Below are 19,003 nucleotides of genomic sequence, written 5' to 3'. Positions count from 1 at the left end.
TTTGACCTAGTGGGCTAGTTTTATCCAAAAGTGAACAGCCCAAAGCCTAAAAAATAAGATGGAAAACAAAAAGAAATCTAGATTTATTCTCTGTATCTTCTCTTTTGCATTTACAAAAGTATATATCAGGTATTCTTGGTTCTTTCACAAAACCATTAATTGTTTATTGCCTTGCCTCTCTTCAAAACTATAACTAATGTTTGTGGTTGATTTGGAGAACTAATATTCAACTCTATATAATTAGAGGTTAGTGGTGAAATAGAGAGAGTCCGGAGAAGACACTCTCAATTTTATTCTCCAAATAAAGAAAATGCATAGTAAAATAAAGAGACTTTAAGATGGAGATACATAATAAAAGGTGAATTTGCATCATTTCAAATTTCTATCTTAATTGATGAGAAGGCGGGAGAAAAGCCTAAATATTTAGGATAAGTTTGACCATTAATATATTTGGGAAGAACTTGAGAAAATGGTGCTTGGTTTTACCAACTTGCCACTACTTGGTAAACATATTTTTTCAATATTTTTTATAATTACTGCACTGATTCTGAACGATTTCCACAAGGATTTCCAGTAGATTGTCTTCAGAATAGCTGAGCATTTACCGTGAAATTTTTTGTATTCTTTTACTTATGATCTGTAAAACTATTATATTGATTCTTTTATTGTTCTGCATCAACAGAAGGTGCATTAATTATTTGGATATGAAATATATTCTAATGAGTAATTTCTCAACAAAATTTAGTATCAAGTTAAGTGAAATTATCAGCCTTAATAATACTGATTCAATATTAGTTAAGAGAAAAATTTTTAATGTTACCAATACATTATATGATACTAATTTAGTATCACTTAAGCAAAAATTATAATAACCTTAATTAATGGAGGACATGCGTTGTAATTATTTATAAGAAAATGAGTATTTCATGAATTACTTTAAATTTGAGTATACATTAGCAATTATTTTAAAGGATAAACTACTTATTAAACATACATCATTAGTATATATACTAATATTATCTTTACTTTCAAATAATTACATATATTACGACTTTTAGTATTTTATATCATATATATTAATATATTATATGAAGATACAATTAGATACTCATATCCCTTAAAACTAGGATTGATTCATTATCTGTTTAATTAACTCTTTCGCTCCAAATCAACCACGATCTCTTAATTCTCCCTTCTCATATTTATCACTCAATTATATATCATTCTTTTCGATTCAAGAATTTCACCGTACAATTTCATTTCAACAATAGCTACTCTACTCTCTTCTTTTCAAGATATCATCACCATGACCAATAAATTCTCCTGAACCTGAATATTATTCTGTATTGTTCATTTATAACGAAATCAAATCGAAGTAACTGCTATAGAGAAAACTTTCAATTCAGAGTGGGTCTTGATTGTTTTTTCATTATAACAAGATCAAATCAAAGTAACTGCTACCGAGAAATCTTTCAATTCAGACTGGGTCTTGATTGATTTGTATACGGATGAAATAAATCTTAGTTTTAATTATTTTATGACACAACGCAAAATGTTACAAAGGAGTAATGTAGAGTCTTTGTTTGCTAGTGTTCTTCTAAGACTTTCTTTGTTACTGTGACATGGGTGTTGTAGTACTAATGTTACTTTAATATAACCGTTGAAACATGTGTATCTAATAAGTAGTAATCTTAATTAAGATCTGAGTTGTATTTTTAGTAATGGGGTATCTCAACATGTATATGTATCCATCATTAAATTTGAATACATGATTTTTAACTACACAATGATATTAATGATAAAACATATACTCTACTTGATACATCAAATTAATACGAGATACATATAAAAGATACAAGAAATTACATGAAATACAATATACGTATAACAAATACGTGAAATTAATGCTAGATACTTTGACAAATATGCATGTACTTGTATGACACTGTGTATCTAAGTATTTAGTTTGTTAGATACATCATGTATTGATAATAGATATATCAAATTAATAAATTTATTTTTTTAAGAGTAATCATTTGAAATTAATCAAATTACATTACCAAGATATACATGTTTTTATCTTATATTATTATTAATAATAAATTTACTATTTCAAAGAATAAAAAAATGAAATTAATTATCTATATATTTTAAAAATTCTCAATTACTCCTATAATCAAGGAAATCAATTACAATCAATTAATTTAAATAAATAAATTTTGTACTTCAATTTTTAAATTCCGCAGATAAGTATCTATGAATCAGACTCATGTATCCTAAGTATGAAATATGATAGAGAAAGTAATATTTGAAACTATTGGAAATCTTAATAATTAAAACCTTGTTAAAGGGTGAAGATGTGTGTCTTATCTGTTGTGTTCATAATGTATGTTTGTCATCATCAAAAAAGGAGAATTTGTTAGAATGAGAAAGATTATAATAATTGACAAATACAAGAATAGATTAAAGAAACAGGTTGCTTGACGTGTTCCTTACAGATCGAATCTGACTTGGATAAGGAGAACGTCAACCTTGCAAATTAGAAGATATAAAGCTGTGAAATATTGATTTTTTCGACAACCAACAAGTACATAAAGTTTACTTTCATAAAAGAGTTTTCAACCAAGTTGAAAAAGGAATTCGCAATCAATAATGTTTTCTTATTTAATTAAGGAAATTTTGTGGAAGGTTTTCTTATTTATTTAAGGAAATTGTGCGTAAGTTTTCTTATCCTAAACAAAGAAGGAAAACTACTTTCTACTTGTTTAAGGAAATTGTACGTAAGTTTTTCTTGAGTCTAAAGGAAAGAAAGATTATGTGTTTCTCGATGCGGCAAAATCTTGATGCGACAGTGATGAAGTGTTCATTCTAGTTAAAGTGCAACAAGGATTTCATGTTCAAAAAAGATTTGTTGAAGGAAGTTGATATGCAGTTTTGTTCGAAGTCCAAGTAGAAGCAACAAGGATATGAAGAAGGCAAATACTAGTTGAATTATACAAGAGGTTTGAGAGAGTTTTGAGATTTATTGGGGGTGTTGAAATTTGTGAGAAAAAATTGAAAGATTGTATTCAAGAGTCTTGTTTACAATCTGAGTTTTGTGAGTAGGAGTTGTTCGACAAGTTGTAGAACATGAAAAACGTTAGAAGATACAAAATCGGGGGGTGTTGTGTCTTCGGATAGCTAGAAATTAGAGTTTATAATTTCTTAGCTAGGAGTTAAAGTTTATAATTCCTCTAGGAATTAGAGTTTATAGTTCGTTAGGTTTCATAGCTTTGTAATCTTTTGTTGAGACTTGAAATTTAATAAAGTGGAGTTAAATCCTACAGAGGTGTAGGTCGTGGTTTTTACCCTTGTGAGTTGGGGTTTTCCGCGATAAAATATTGTGTCATTATTTTATTTGCTTTACAACATGTAACTGTTGTAATTCTGCAAAGGAACATATAGAATAAACCTGTTCCTAAGGTGAATTCGACGGTCAGAATTCCAACAAGTGGTATCAGAGCATATTATCTTTATAGAGTTTAATAACTCAAGATAAGATCATTATGAATTCTGCACCTCCTCCTGGGCATGGTCAAGGGAAACACACCAACAGACCACCATTATTTAATGGAGATAACTACTCTTGGTGGAAGACAACGATGGAATACTTCATTCAAGTTGAAAATTTCGAACTATGAGTTAAAATTACTAATGGACCATTAATTCCTTCTATTACTTTAGTGAAGGGAATAAGGTACCTAAACCTACAGAAAAATACGGAGAAACTGATTACAAGATGCTAGGGAAGAATGCAAAAGCAAAGTGCATTTTTGTATGTGGACTAGGTACTGATGAGTTTAACTGTATCTCTAATTGTACCTCTGCAAAATAAATTGGGACACTTTAAAAAATGCTCACGAAGGTACAACTCAAGTTCGTAATTCAGAATTGTCAGACTTTGTTTTGAATATGAAGCCTTCAAGATGAAATCCGGAGAATCACTACAAGATATGATCACCAGATTTACCACTGTTATAAACGAGTTGATATCCTTGGGCAAAGTATACACCACTGAGGAACAGGTAGACTAAGTACTACGGACTCTACCTAGATCATGGGAAATAAAAGTTACTTCAATCAGAGAATCCAAGAATCCAACCATATGACTTTGGATTAATTAGTAGGAAATCTCAAAACTTATGAGATGAATGTTGCAAAAGAGGTGAAGGAAACAAAGAGAAAAATCTTGAATTTAAAGCAACTGAAAGTGATGAATCAGATATGGATGATGATGAATTGACACTGATAAGTAGAAACTTCAAGAAATTCTTAAAAAAGGAACTTAAATTCTGAAAAAAGAAGGTAAAACACACTAAAAAAAAGAACACACAGAAACCATAAAGTGAAGGATGCTTCAAGTGTGGAAAAACTGATCATCAAATTAAAAATTGTCCTATGTGGGAGGTAGAATGAAGAAATAAAGAGCTGAAAAGGAGAACAGAGAACTTTTAAACAAAAGAAAAAATAAAGAGAAGGAACAAGCGATGTATGCTGCCTGGGGAACAAGTTCAGTGAGGTATGATGAAGATAATGAGGACCTCGCGTTGATGGCCTTAGAAGAATCAGAAACAGAACCTGAATTAGACTCTGAAGGAATGCAGGTAAATCTTTTTGATTTAAAAGATAAATTAGTAAAATTCTCTAAAAAAAAACTATCCTTCTTATTACTCACTTCCATAGATACAATCAAGAACTAGTTAAAACCAAGAATCAATTGTTTGCTTCCATGACTAGTTTAAAGTTTGAATATATTGATCTTGAAAAAGTTAATTCTGATCTCAAGAAAGAAAATCAACTCCTAAAGGAACAGGTACAACAACTTGGTTCCTGCACTTTGACTTTCATATCTGAAATTCTGAAACATAGTGTTACTGGAAAAGAAAAAAGAAAAAAGTAGTGGTGACCAATTCAGATGTGACCAAGCTCTAATGAGGTTAAACAATGAACTATCTTCGGAAATAAAAAATTCTAGGAGAATGAATCTTGAATTGTCTAGAAAAAAACTGATCTGAAAGAGCTAATAAATGGACAAAATCCTCCATGATAGTAACCCATCTAGGTAACAATACTAGGAACATTAAAACTGGAATAGGGTATGAACAATCCATAAATAGGAATCCTATGTTTTGTATTATTTGTGGTAACTCAGGTCACATTAAACAATATTGTCCTAAATATAAAGCTACCGGAGAAAATAAAATAAAAGGAACTTAAGAAACTGTTCAGAGGAACAAGTTTATTCCTAAAAACAGTCTGCCAAAATGGGCTCGTAGAGATCTTATTTATCCTTTTGATAAAAAAAAGGACCCAATCTAGTCTGGGTTCCTAAATCTAACCTTTGAATTTGCAGGTTAAGTGAGAGGAAGCAGACAACATTCACCAATTGAACATGTTGTTTCAGATGCATGATTGAAAATAGAAGAAATTCCTCTCATTTGAAAAAAAAGGGTTAAAAAAAGAGAAAAGGCAAAAAGGAACATGTGAAAGGAACAAGTCCAACCTATACAGTATCTAACAGTTACGCGCACTCAGATGATCAATCAATATAAAAGTATTATCAGCCAAGGAAAAAACTTTCAAAAAGAAAAATTTGGAACTTGGGGATGATTAAGGTTACATGAGTATCTCTAAATGGCTAATGAACATTGCGCATACTGCCCTCTAATCTTGAATTCTATGCTCAGTTTTTTGTATATTAAGTTGTATGTCTCTATACCACTTTTAAAGTCATTCATGCACTATAACATTGTATTTGCATCTAAGCACAGGAGAGAGGTTAGTAAAATTGAAGCAAAATTCAGCATTATCCAGAGATCTAAGGTATGTGCACTACAATTATTCATGATTAAATATAAAGTCAATGCACTTGAACCTATTTCTTCCACTTGTCCCTAAAGATATTCATACCCTAAATAATATCAAAATAAATATCTTCTTAAAAAGCCTTATCCCAATGTGATGGTCTATGGTTGAGATGAACTTGATGGAGGACACCTCTACTTTGGTGCCTTATAAATACAGATTAAGAAAGTAGAGTGTGCTGGTTCTTAGGGGGAATCTTTTGTATCGAGTAAAGTCTTGGAGGATTTAAATTGTGAGGGGGAATATTTTGGAGACCCTATACTTGAACAAAGTTCACTTGTTAGGCTCAACTTGGATGCATCTAGTAAGGGGGAATCAATGAGAGATCCATCTGTCGAACATAGTTCTTCTATTGGGAACCATATGAACTAGGATTTCGAATTGATATAAAATATTTTTTTATAGTTGGTGCTGCACCTGATAGTACACCTCCAGGGAATAGATTGAGAGAACATGTTCCTTTAGAAGTGATACTCAAGAAAAATTGTTTCTCTTGCTGACTCTATTGAAATTAAAGATGAGTGAACTATTGCTTCTGCAGAAGGAACATGATTGGTTAACAAGTTCCTTAAAAGTTATATAAAAAAAAGGGGGATTGAGTGTTCATAGACCAAGGTAACTTTGAAATTGAGAAAATCGCTAATTTTGTTAATCCAAAAAATATCTTTGTTGCTGAAAAATGACTTTTATTTATCCTCTCATCTTTTGGTATTACCTAGTCCTCTAGCCTTTGACTTTTAAATTTTTTCTCATCACAAGTGCTTGATTCTATTTTTGATTTTGATTACATTTGTGGTGTATATGATTTTTGATCAATGCTAATGTTGGATTTGAGTTTCAGGTTCATAGATATCTCATATGTTTGTGCAAACGCTTTGCTATAGCTAACTAGCTTTTTAATTCTTAAGTGTTTGTGTAAGTATCAAATTTATTTATCTTAGTATGGTGTATGCCTTCACAAGTGTTTTATTTTCGTTTGATGTCAAAAGGGGAAAGCAACTGCATATGAGTTATGTGTACATATTCAATGCAAGCAGATAAAACTTGCCATAGTCAAAAAGGGGGAATTTGTTAAAGTCTATTTGTTTTGAAGTATGACAGAGTTAAGGAGTTGTACAAATAATATGGAAAATGGGTGAAGATGTGTGTCTTATCTGTTGTGTTCTAATGTATGTTTGTCATCATCAAAAAGGGGAAATTTGTTAGAATGCGAAAGATTTTGATAATTGACAAAATACAGGAACATATGAAAGAAACAGGTTTCCCGACATGTTCCTTACAGACCGAATCTGACTTGGATAAGGAGAACGTCAACCTCGCGAATTAGAAGATATAAAGGTGTGGAAATATTAATTTTTTCGATAACCAACAAGTACATAAAGTTTCCTTTCATAAAAGAGTTTGCAACCAAGTTGAAAAAGGAATTCGTAATCAATAATGTTTTTTTATTTAATTAAGGAAATTTGTGGAAGGTTTTCTTATTTATTTAAGGAAATTGTGTGTAAGTTTTCCTATCCTAAACAAAGAAGGAAAACTACTTCCTACTTGTTTAAGGAAATTGTACGTAAGTTTTCCTTGAGTCTACAGGAAAGAAATATTATGTGCTGCTCGATGTGGCAAAATCTTGATGCAGCATTGATGAAGTGTTTATTCTAGTTAAAGCGCAGCAAGGATTTTATGTTCAAAAAGGATTTGTTGAAGGAAGTTGATACGCAGTTTTGTTTGAAGTCCAAGTAGAAGTCAACAAGGATTTGAAGAAGGCAAATACAAGTTGAATTACATAAGGATTTGTTGAAGTTTTGATCTATAAATAGGGAGCTATTTGCATCAGAAAAAATTGTGCACTTACATAAAGAGAAGATCAAAACACGATCAAGAGGTTTGAGAGAGTTTTGAGATTTATTGGGGGTGTTGAAATTTGTGAGGAAAAATTGTTCAAGATTGTATTCAAGAGTCTTGTTAACAATCTGAGTTTTGTGAGTAGAAGTTGTTCGACAAGTTGTAGAACTTGAAAAATATTAGAAGATACAAAATCGGGGGTTTTGTGTCTTCGGATAGCTAGAAATTAGAGTTTATAATTTCTTAGCTAGAAATTAGAGTTTTTAATCTCTCTTGGAATTAGAGTTTATAATTCCTTAGATTACACAACTTTGTAATGTTTTGTTGAGATTTGAAATTTAATAAAGTGGAGTTAAATCTTACAGAGGTGTAGGTCGTGCTTTTTACCCTTGTGAGTTGAGGTTTTTTCGCAGTAAAATATTGCGTCATTATTTTATTTGCTTTAGAAAAAGTAATTGTTGTAATTTTGTAAAGGAACATATAAAATAAATCTGTTTCTACGGCGAATTTGAAGGTCAGAATTCCAACAAACCTAATCTAGTAGAATTTCTGTAGTTTACCCTTTTTGTAAATTTTATGACCTATTTATATAGTATCTCACGCGTATCTCAAAGTCCATAGTTTATGGTTACTTCACACAAGCTAAATAACTAATATCTCAATGTTATCTTTATGAGAAGACTAAACTGGCCATTTATTGCTATACAAAATAATCAAGTGGTCATTGATTGGAATAGAGAATAAAAAGGGACGGAGATAGAATTTTCATAATGAAAGAATATCAAAATATAAAAAAATAAATTAATGTAACAACTATAGAAATTTAATACATAGTACATATTACATATAGAGGTTGTTTGAGAAAGGGTTAGAGTTATGTATGTATTGATAATGTAAGAATTAGTGATGAGTAAATTTATATATAAATTTTATGCATGGATTAGTTATTTATGTATTAAGTATTTATTTCACCTTCTATCCAGCATATAATAATACATATTCCTCATAACTTACACATTTATTAATATTATGGATTTTTAAATTATCAATCAAACGCCGTATTAATATATATATAAATAACTTATTTTAAATCTAAATACCTACCCATAGTTGTATAAGTTATACAAAAATTTGTGAAGAATCTCTGGGACATTTAAATAATGAAGAGTACTCTTTAAGATATAGACTAGTAATCAATGAAAGAGGCTAAAAATTATGAGATCTCCTTTCTAAATTCTACATAATAGAGATAAAAATACTAGCTATATAGATAGATTACTCTTTTTTTAAAAAAAATATTACTATTGCAATATTCTTTACCTAATATTATACTTGTTTTGCTCCTTGATAACCTGATGATATTTAATACCTATGTTGGCTACAGATACATAATATCTCAGGAATTTAATACCTATGTTGGCTAAAGATACATAATATCTCATTAAATTAATTGAGGATAGACTGAACTTTAGAGGGAGGAAAAATATCCTTTGCAAAAAAGATGGCTATTATTGTGGTTTACAACTAGACAAATTAAAAGAACAAAAATCATGTGAATTATTTTCCGCCGGAAGTCAAAAGTAATATCGTTTAAAATTAAATTGAAATTGATAATTTGAATAAATAAATATATTGATTTATTAGTATTGATTTATTGATTTAGTACTTTTAATAACAATTTCAATTTTTTTGTTATTGGATTGTCGATTTTGACTATTTAATTTTTTTTAAACGGGTTAACCGATAATTCGATAGTAAATTAAATAATTATATTTATACCATTTTGTATATAAATTAAAGTTTTTGACTTGGAGTTTGGTTTTCTACTTTTATTTTTGGTTGTTTTAGTTATTCTACAATGTAAAAAGTGTTTTATTTTTTAGCAAGATCTATCTTGTGAACTCATATGCATGGTTTAGTTTTTCACCTTGTTCCTACATGGTTTTCAATAATTTTTTTTGTGTCAAATCTTAACGGTTAAACCAATAACCGAGCCAATAACGATAAAAATTGATAGATCAATAACCGATAAGCTAATATCTTATGATTCTATAATACTTTTACATTTCTACAAACTGATAACAAATAAGCCAAATTAATAAACTTCAAAACCAAATCAAACCAAATTAATCAATACGCAACCCTAATCAAGAGTGGTAATTTGATTCGTACGTGTACACAAATTAAGAACTGCAGAAATGGTCATTGATTGCAAAGTCGCAATGGAGCTTTCAATAAGAGAACAATATGTGGCGGAGCTAATTTTTTTATTTAGAGAATATCTACAATATAAAAAAGTGAATTTACAAAAATATTGAGAAAATTCAACACATGGCATACAACTATATATACTTGAAATAAAAATACTTATTTACACGACATTCTTTTAGCATACTGAATAGCATGGAAAATAACTGTATTTATTCTTCAATAGTATTCCGTGGATTTTTATAAGTGAAACTTGAGGAGGATATGATGTATGCATACTTCAATCTTACCTTTTTTTAAAAAAAAAGAGATCTCTGTGATCGCCTCTTGGCTGAAAAGAAATTTAATTAAAGCATGACTGAAAAAAATTTAACAACAATAAAATATCAAGATGGTCAAAGCAAATGAAGCAACAAGCTAAGTAATAGTAAAAATTGAAGAATAAGATACTATGTGAATACTAATAAATACTACTAAATAAGGAGAAGAGGTGAGTAGCCCCTTGTCGCTTCCGCATAAAAGTAGGACAACATTCGGCAATCTACTACTCTAATAGAATATTTTCATATTTTTCTATTTAAAATTATATTCTCGATAATTTAAAAATGTGTTATATCACATCTAATCATCTTCACCCTTCCTCGGCCTATCTCTTCTAAAACCTATTAAAATGGGTAACTTCTCACACCTCGTGCAGGTTTTAGGTACATGCGAAGATACAAAAATGGATCTAGCTCAAGAAGAACAAAAAACTTATTCCATCAATTAATTCTATCAAAGTTTAGATATATTTCAGATCTTTTTTTCATTTTCTTTTAATCACCTTTCATACTCAATTTCTATTAACCCCACCCCATCCACCTCCACTATTATACTGTAAGGGATCATTTGGTGTGAAGGATAACTTCAAATAGACTTGAGATTAAATTATAGTGACATTTAATTTATTGTTTGGTTGACAAGTACGGAATAACTTATTTTAGGATTAATAATTAGTATTGAGATAAGTTATCCCTTTCCTTGAGTGGTATAGTAATTCGAAGATAAAATGACTAAACATATCTTTTTGAACACTTTTTATACATTATTTTTTACATTCATGAATAGTTATTTTGTAAGGCAAAATGGTCTAGTAGACCCTTATACTTCTATCAGTTAAAATTGTGAACCCTTTAACTTACCTTTTTATCATCTGGACTCTTAAACTCAATTAAATTGAGATTTTTGAATCCCTCCAACCATGTGTGTAGTTCACTCTCCCTTGCACAGATGACATGTTACATCCATGTCTAGAGCCGTCAATATGGACTGGGCCCGTTGGGTCGGCGTGACATAACTCGAGATTTAATAGGACTGTACTAATATTTTTTGAGCTCATTTAAGAAAATAATTTTTTAGCCCGAACTTAATAAGTCTTTTGATTTGTGGGGCTTGAGAAATACAGGAAGGGTCGGCCCGTGAGCAAATAAAATTAATTAAAAAATATAATATAATATGAAAATTTAAAATTAAAGAGAGTCTAAACTCAAAACAATTAGCTTAATATTTCTATTTAGGTATTTATATTTTTACTTGAAAAAAACTTAATAAATATTATAAAGATAATTTTATTTGTGGATTTGATTAACAACTAATAATATTAACATCGTGTAATATTATTTTGTCAATATTTATGATAATATTTTTAAATTATGATTTAATTTTGTAATTATAAAAAATATAGTTTTTTTAAAAAATGGATTGATTCGACAAGCTTGTAACTCACGTACTTAAGGGTTGGGCCGACCATTTCCTGGCCCATGCAAAAAATGAGCTAGCCCAACTTGACCCATTAAATATCAGAGCTTTTATGGGTTAGCCCGGATGGGGTAAGCTATCCCATATTGACAGTTCTATTCATGTCAAGTCATAATTTTCTTTAAGTTACACACTTTTGCTAACTTAGTCATCTTAATGACACATAAGTTTGGTCAATGGTCAGAGGTATTTGTTAAATTATGTTTTATTGATTTCAAGGGTTCAGATGACAAAGAGGTAAGTAGAAGGATTTAAAATATAAACTGATACAAGTACAAGGGTTCATCAGACCATTTTATCTTTTTGTAAACATATATGTTGTTTTTGAGATTTATTATTTTCAAAACAACAAATCAAACACTCCGTAAAAAATAATCTTAACATAATTTTTCCCATCATAATTAATCCCATCATAACTTAACTCATCATAACTATTCCTAATTTATTTCTTATCTGATTTCACCATCTCCATTATATTCGCTTATTTTTCTTTGGCTTTGTTGGTGATAGAATGGATAACTGATTTTAAAAAGACAAACTAAATGGTGGATTTATTGGTGAAGGATAGCAAAGAAGAGAGAATTTTAAGGTAGTGAAAAGAAGATATCAATATTGATACGATGGTGGTAATGTTTGGTGATGAGTTAATACTTTTTGATGGTGATGATGTGATTTTGGTGATGAGTTTGGTTGTGGGTATAGTTTAATTTTATTGTGGTTCTTTGTAATTATCGTGGAGATGATGGCGATAATGTGATTTCAATGGCGCTTTTGATGTAAGTGGTGAAATATGTGGTGGTTATCTTGATTTTTAGTGGTGAAACTGGATTTGGTACTAATATGGTGAGTAGTAGTGATTCACGGTGGTGTTTATTGAAGAAGATACAATTGAAACACAATTTTTTTCTGAAATCCGACATAGCATCTAATAAGCAATGGCGTACACAAAATTTTTTCTAAGCGATGTCACCATTAAAGAAACAAGAATGACACAAGAAGAAAATTCCATTTCGTAAGGCCTCAAAATGGCTCAAGAAGAAAATTATTAAAGGTTTTGCTTTAGGCCTCCAAAAAGTTGAGGCAACTTTATGAAAAAATATTTTTCTTAAAAATATTAAATTTTGATTAATTTTAAAAAATTGTCGACTCTTTTAATTAACATATTTAAATTTTAAATTAAATCATTCACATCCTCATTTTATTAAATAGAGTGTTTATACAATATTATTCAACGTGAAGTTGCTTTGCAAAATGAATGATTGACATCTTTAAAAGAAAATGAAAAAAGTGGAACATATGACCTTGTTGGAATGGACCTTGTTGAAGATATGATCTCCTTGAATGGACCTTGTTTGAAGATTTGATCTAGCTATTGCATCATGATCATTTGGATGATACTTTCAAATAGATAATCTTTACATCAATCGGCAATGAACTTAAATTAATTTTTTCACTTCGTAAATATTTTTTTTTGACTCATTAGCTTGTTATTCGAGGTCAGTTAAAGCTTGAGTCTTTAAATTGACTTTAAATAATTGTAATATTTTTAGAATAATACATCTCTATTAAATTTAGACTAATTTAGACTTATATGACGTAATATGTACATTAGTAATTGAGGATCAAATAAAAGAGGGAGAACAATTGTAATTAATTTAATGAATTTAAATTATTTCATTGTAACAAGGAAATAGTAAAAAACAAAATTATTATTATGAACAAATAAAAATAAAAATTCAAGCACATAATAATTTAAAAAAAATAGAATAGCAAAAAAATTACTAACATGATGTGGAGATTCGAGATGTCAAATAAGAATAATTGATGAACAAGAACAAGAGAAAATTGAACAAACCCAAAAGTCACAAATATACAAATATAAGGAATTAACGAGTCTAACGCTATTTTTATTTAACTATAATTCTAATTGATAATGAACTCAAAAGATTTTGAGTTTTATTTTAATTCTAAAAAATAGTTAAATTTCAAATGAATTAGGGTGGGTCGCTAGGTTTTTTTTTTTATGAAGGGGACCTATTATTTCGAATTTAAACAAAAATTAATATATTTAAGAAAAGAAAAAAAGAAATTCCCGTAAGGAATCAAAGATGGGAACATTCTATTACAAGCAGTGTTCTTTTAATTGTTTTAGCGTTTATCTTTTCATTTTTTATATAGATATATTTTGTAAAAAAATTTAATATAGCCGTGTCACGTGATACACTTTAGGTATAAATATATTTTCCCCTGCTAATTAGGTAGGAAAATAACATTGATATAACACGAATGTGATACACCTCTCATTGTGGTGCTATTTGTTTGAAATAAATAAAAATTCACTTTTGAACAATATAAATATGTAATAATTCACCATAATAATTTAAAAATGTTTGAGATAAAATTTTAAAATGAATTTATTCATTTTCCCACAAAATGCATTTAGGAAGGTGTACATAAAAAAAAAATGAAATGGTCAATCTGAAAAAAGGTGCAAAAATTACACGATCGTAGCAGGAGTAGTGTTGGATTAGTAAAAGGCCGCGGAATATCATATATGGGCTCATGTCTGTCACTTAGCTTTGATGCCGTCATTTTAATCCTGTTTCCAGCTCAAAATCTTTATTTTTTCCCTTGTTTTCTGTTTTACGTTGAACCTTCCTCTTTACTTCCTCAAGCCTAACCCCACACGCTCTGCTCTACCTACTTCTTTATTGTTGAGGTGGGGGTGGTATAAACCCTTATAAAACCCCATATAACTATCCAACTCAAATTCATCCAACAAACTTTGAAATCTTAACAGTTAAACATGGCTTCTTCTTCTAAGTTAGTACTTGTAATGTGTTTTATGATTAGTGCTTTTGGCATTGCAATTGGGGCCAAGTTTGATCAAGAATTCGACATTACATGGGGTGATGGCAGAGCAAAAATACTTAACAATGGCGACCTCCTTACTCTCTCACTTGACAAAATCTCTGGCTCTGGTTTTCAACCCAAGAATGAATATCTGTTTGGTAAAATTGACATGCAGCTCAAACTTGTCCCAGGAAATTCTGCTGGCACTGTCACTGCTTACTATGTAAGTGATTCCCTTAATTTCTGAATCATTTTTGAGCTATATATACATGAATATCCCCTGAAATTCAACTCTTCTATTGCAGTTGTCATCACAAGGACCAACACATGATGAAATAGATTTTGAATTCTTGGGAAATTTAAGTGGTGATCCTTATACTCTCCATACTAATGTATTTAGTCAAGGCAAAGGAAACAGAGAACAACAATTTCATCTTTGGTTTGACCCTACTGCTGATTTCCACACGTATTCCATCACTTGGAATCCACAACGCATCATGTAAGTAGTTAAACATTCAAACTTTCTTCAAATCTAACACATTCTTTTGCGATAAATCTTGATTTGGGGTTCTCTTATTTTTATGGTTGAAACAGATTTTATGTGGACGGAACGCCAATTAGAGAATACAAGAATAGTGAATCGATTGGAGTTTCATATCCAAAGAACCAACCCATGAGGATATATTCGAGTCTTTGGAATGCAGATGATTGGGCTACAAGAGGAGGACTTGTTAAGACTGATTGGAGCCAAGCACCCTTTAGTGCTTCTTACAGAAACTTCAGTGCTAATGCTTGTATTCCCACTTCTTCATCTTCTTGCAGTTCCATTTCTGCAACTTCAACAAGCAATTCATGGTTGAATGAAGAGTTAGATAACACAAGCCAAGAGAGGCTCAAATGGGTGCAGAAGAATTACATGGTTTATGATTACTGCACTGATTCAAAGCGATTTCCACAGGGATTTCCAGCAGATTGTGTTCAGAATATCTGAGCATTAATAATGAAAAAATAGTGTATTACTTTAAAAACTATTGTATTGATTCTTTTATTGTTTTGTACCCATCAGAAGAAGATGCAATAATTATTGAGGATTAGAAACATCTTAGTTTTGTACTAAGTTATATAAACAATGAAATAGATACTTTTTTTTCTTCTAATTTGACCTAGTGGGCTAGTTCTCTTCCAAAGCCTAAAAAATAAGATGGAAAACAAAAAGAAATCTAGATTTATTCTCTGTATCTTCTCTTTTGCTTTTACAAAAGTATATATCAGGTATGACAGCATCAAGTTCCCTTAACTTAGTCCTATCTACGATGTATCGTAAATCATCAAAATACGTCGAGTATCTCCCTTGTAACGTTTGTAAAAAAATTGATATATTTTTCTCCCTTTCCGCAATTAATAATCTTTATTTTTTACTTTCAAATCTCAAGAATGGATAACAAGTTTCAGTGGTCCTCCATACCTGTACTACCTTACCTTTGTGACCAACTTTCAGCTTAAGTGAAGTGCCTGTGTAAATTGATTTTTCCGCATATGACTTCCAATTTGCCTTTGATTCGATTGTAGTTTTTATGTGTTCTTGATAAATTCATCTCCATTTCACGATGTGTTAATTGTGCTATTTTTGGTTCTTTCACAAAACCATGAATTGTTTATTCCTTTGCCTCTCTTCAAAGCTATAACTAATATTTGTGGTTGATTTAGAGAACTAGTATTCAATTTTATATAAATTAGAAATTAGTAGTGAAATAGAGTCTGGAGAAAACACCCTCAATTTTATTTTTCAAATAAAGAAAATGCATAGTAAAATAAAGAGACTTTGAGATGGAGATACATTATGAAAGGTGAATTTTACATCATTTTAGATTTATATCTTAGTTGATGAGAAGGCGTGAGAAAAGTCTAAATATTTAGGATATGTTTGACCATTAATATATTTGGGAAGAACTTGAAAAAATGGTGCTTGGTTATACCAACTTGCCACTACTTGGTAAACATATTTTTCCCAAGTTTTCAAATACTATAAAAAAAAACTAGTATTTTATCGTTCAAATTACGCCATTAATAACTTATAACAGGATTGAAAAAAAAAATTGTATTTAATGGATTATAATTAATTCTTAGTCAGTGACAAGTTTAAATGTGCAATTAAGGTATTGCTCTTAATACCCATTTTACAAGTATCATGACTCTTTTTGTTCCTCTTTTATTGATTGTTCAACATGTATTAATTTTGCATGTTTATCTTTAGATTTATACAAAAATCAAACTAATAAAAAGTAAACCATCGCCTTCTCAGCTAACTTCTACACCTCAACTTTTTGAAGCTTCAAATTGGTAGGTTTTTCGTTTTCCCTTTGTTATTTTGATTGTTTGTTTTCTTTTTATGCAATTGTTTGTTCATTGTTCATTTTACTTTTATGAACCATCTCTTTTGTTTTGTTTGTTTTATTTTATTTTCTTTTTGTGCAATTTCGAAATTTTACTTCTCTGAATCTCCTTTTTCTTGGTTCTGCTCATGCACACTTTTTTGTTGCTTTTCTTATCAATTATGTTATAGGGCTATATTTTAACGAATATGTTCATTTTAAAATGATAATACAAAATTATAGTTTCTTTTTTGTTATGAGTATAGATTATATTTTTTGAAATAGTTAAATATTTCTCTCAAAATTTTATGGTCAAACAGATGGTGAAACTTCAACTAAAAATGATTTGCCAAGCATATTTGAAAATTTGGAGTCAAACACAAGCTCATAATTAATTATAGGGAAAATGACAAGTATCTCCCTGAACTTATTTTATAAATACTTTTCTCTCCTTTTAGATCTACGTGACACTATCTTGTGGGCCCATTGTGTGTTGACATTTTTTTTAAGCTAGTGCCACGTAGGCTGAAAAGGGATAAAAATTATTTATAAAATAAGTTCAGGGTGATAATAGGACTTTAGTATAAGGTAAGTGTGTTAAAGTCTCGTTGTTTTGAAGTATGACAAAGTTAAGAAGCTCTAGCAGTAACTTGGCAAAAAAGGGAAGATGTGCGTCTTATTTGTTGTGTTCGTAATGCATTGTTTGTCATCATCTAAAAGGGGGAATTTGTTAAAATGAGAAAGATTTTGATAATTGACAAATACAGGATCAGATAAAAGAAACGGATTGTTTGACGTGTCTCTTACAGACTGAATCCGACTTGGATAAGGAGAAAGTCAACCTCGCGAATTAGAAGATATAAAGCTGTGGAAGTATTGCTTTTTCGACAAGCAACCAGTACATACGTTTCCTTTTATAAAGGAGTTCGCAACCAAGTTGAAAAAGGAAATAGCGTTCAATAATGTTTTCTTATTTAATTAAGGAAACTTTATGGCAATGTATAAGGAAATTTTTGTCGAAGGTTTTTCTTATTTAATTAAGGAAATTTTGTGGAAGATTTTCTTTTTTAATTAAGGAAATTGATTGTAAGTTTTCCTTGCAACTTATTTAAGGAAAATTAAGTATAAGTTTTTCTTGAGACGATAGCATAAGTTTAAGAAGAACGAAGAAGCGGTTGCAACAAAGACAAACAATGATAAAGAATTCAAGTTGAACTTAACAAGGTTTTATAAAGGCAAAGACAATGTTGATTCAGACAAGGAGTTGAAGATGCGGCGAAGACAAATTCAAGTTGAACTAGGTTCTACACAAAAGAGCAGTCCTACATGAAGTAGGATTTCTAGTTGAAATAGGTTTTTGATTCAATTCCAAATCTATAAATAGACGATAGTTTCGCTTGAGAAAAATTGTGCACTTACATAGAGAAAAGATCAAAATACGATCAAGAGGTCTGAGAGAGTTTTGAGATTTATTAGGAATATTGCAATTTGTGAAAGAGAACTGTAAGATTGTAATTAAGAGTTATGATTACAATATGAGTTTTGTGAGTAGGAGTTGTTTGACAAGTTGTAGAACTTGAAGAACATTAGAAGATATAAAACCGGGGGTTCTATGTCTGTGGGTAGCTAGAAATTAGAGTTTATAATTTCTTAGCTAGGAATTAGAGTTTATAATTCTTTAGATTACATAGCTTTGTAATCTTTTGTTGAGACTTGAAGTTTAATAAAGTGGAGTTAAATTCTACAGAGGTGTAGGTCGTGGTTTTTACCCTTAAAAGTTGAGGTTTTCCGCGATAAAATATTATGTTATTATTTTATTTGTTTCACAAAACGTAACTGCTGTAATCTACAAATGAACATATGAAATAAACATGTTCCTTAGACAATTTTAGGGGTCAGAATTCCAACAAAGTGTGTCTCTAAAAAATTTCAAACATAGATAGGAGAGTACTTGTGTATTTTTCCTTAATTATATAATTATATTTGTGCAATCAAAAAAATATTTTTAAGTACACTATCAATAAATCATG

At 29.9% G+C, this 19,003-nt stretch overlaps 1 protein-coding gene across 1 annotated transcript; it reads left to right on the top strand.

The window, feature by feature from the left end:
* Positions 1 to 14,304: 14,304 nt before the first annotated feature.
* LOC101258926 (probable xyloglucan endotransglucosylase/hydrolase protein 23) lies at positions 14,305 to 15,758 on the top strand. The gene is made up of 3 exons (XM_004235110.4): positions 14,305 to 14,824; positions 14,907 to 15,100; positions 15,196 to 15,758. The coding sequence occupies exons 1-3, from the start codon at positions 14,555 to 14,557 to the stop codon at positions 15,590 to 15,592; spliced, it is 861 nt and encodes a 286-aa protein (XP_004235158.1). The 5' UTR covers positions 14,305 to 14,554; the 3' UTR covers positions 15,593 to 15,758.
* Positions 15,759 to 19,003: the final 3,245 nt, after the last annotated feature.

This window comes from Solanum lycopersicum, chromosome 3 (assembly GCF_036512215.1).
Source record: "Solanum lycopersicum chromosome 3, SLM_r2.1".
Lineage (NCBI taxonomy): Eukaryota > Viridiplantae > Streptophyta > Magnoliopsida > Solanales > Solanaceae > Solanum > Solanum lycopersicum.
The sequence above is the reverse complement of the archived record's forward strand: the minus strand, read 5'-3'. Positions and strand labels throughout refer to the sequence as shown.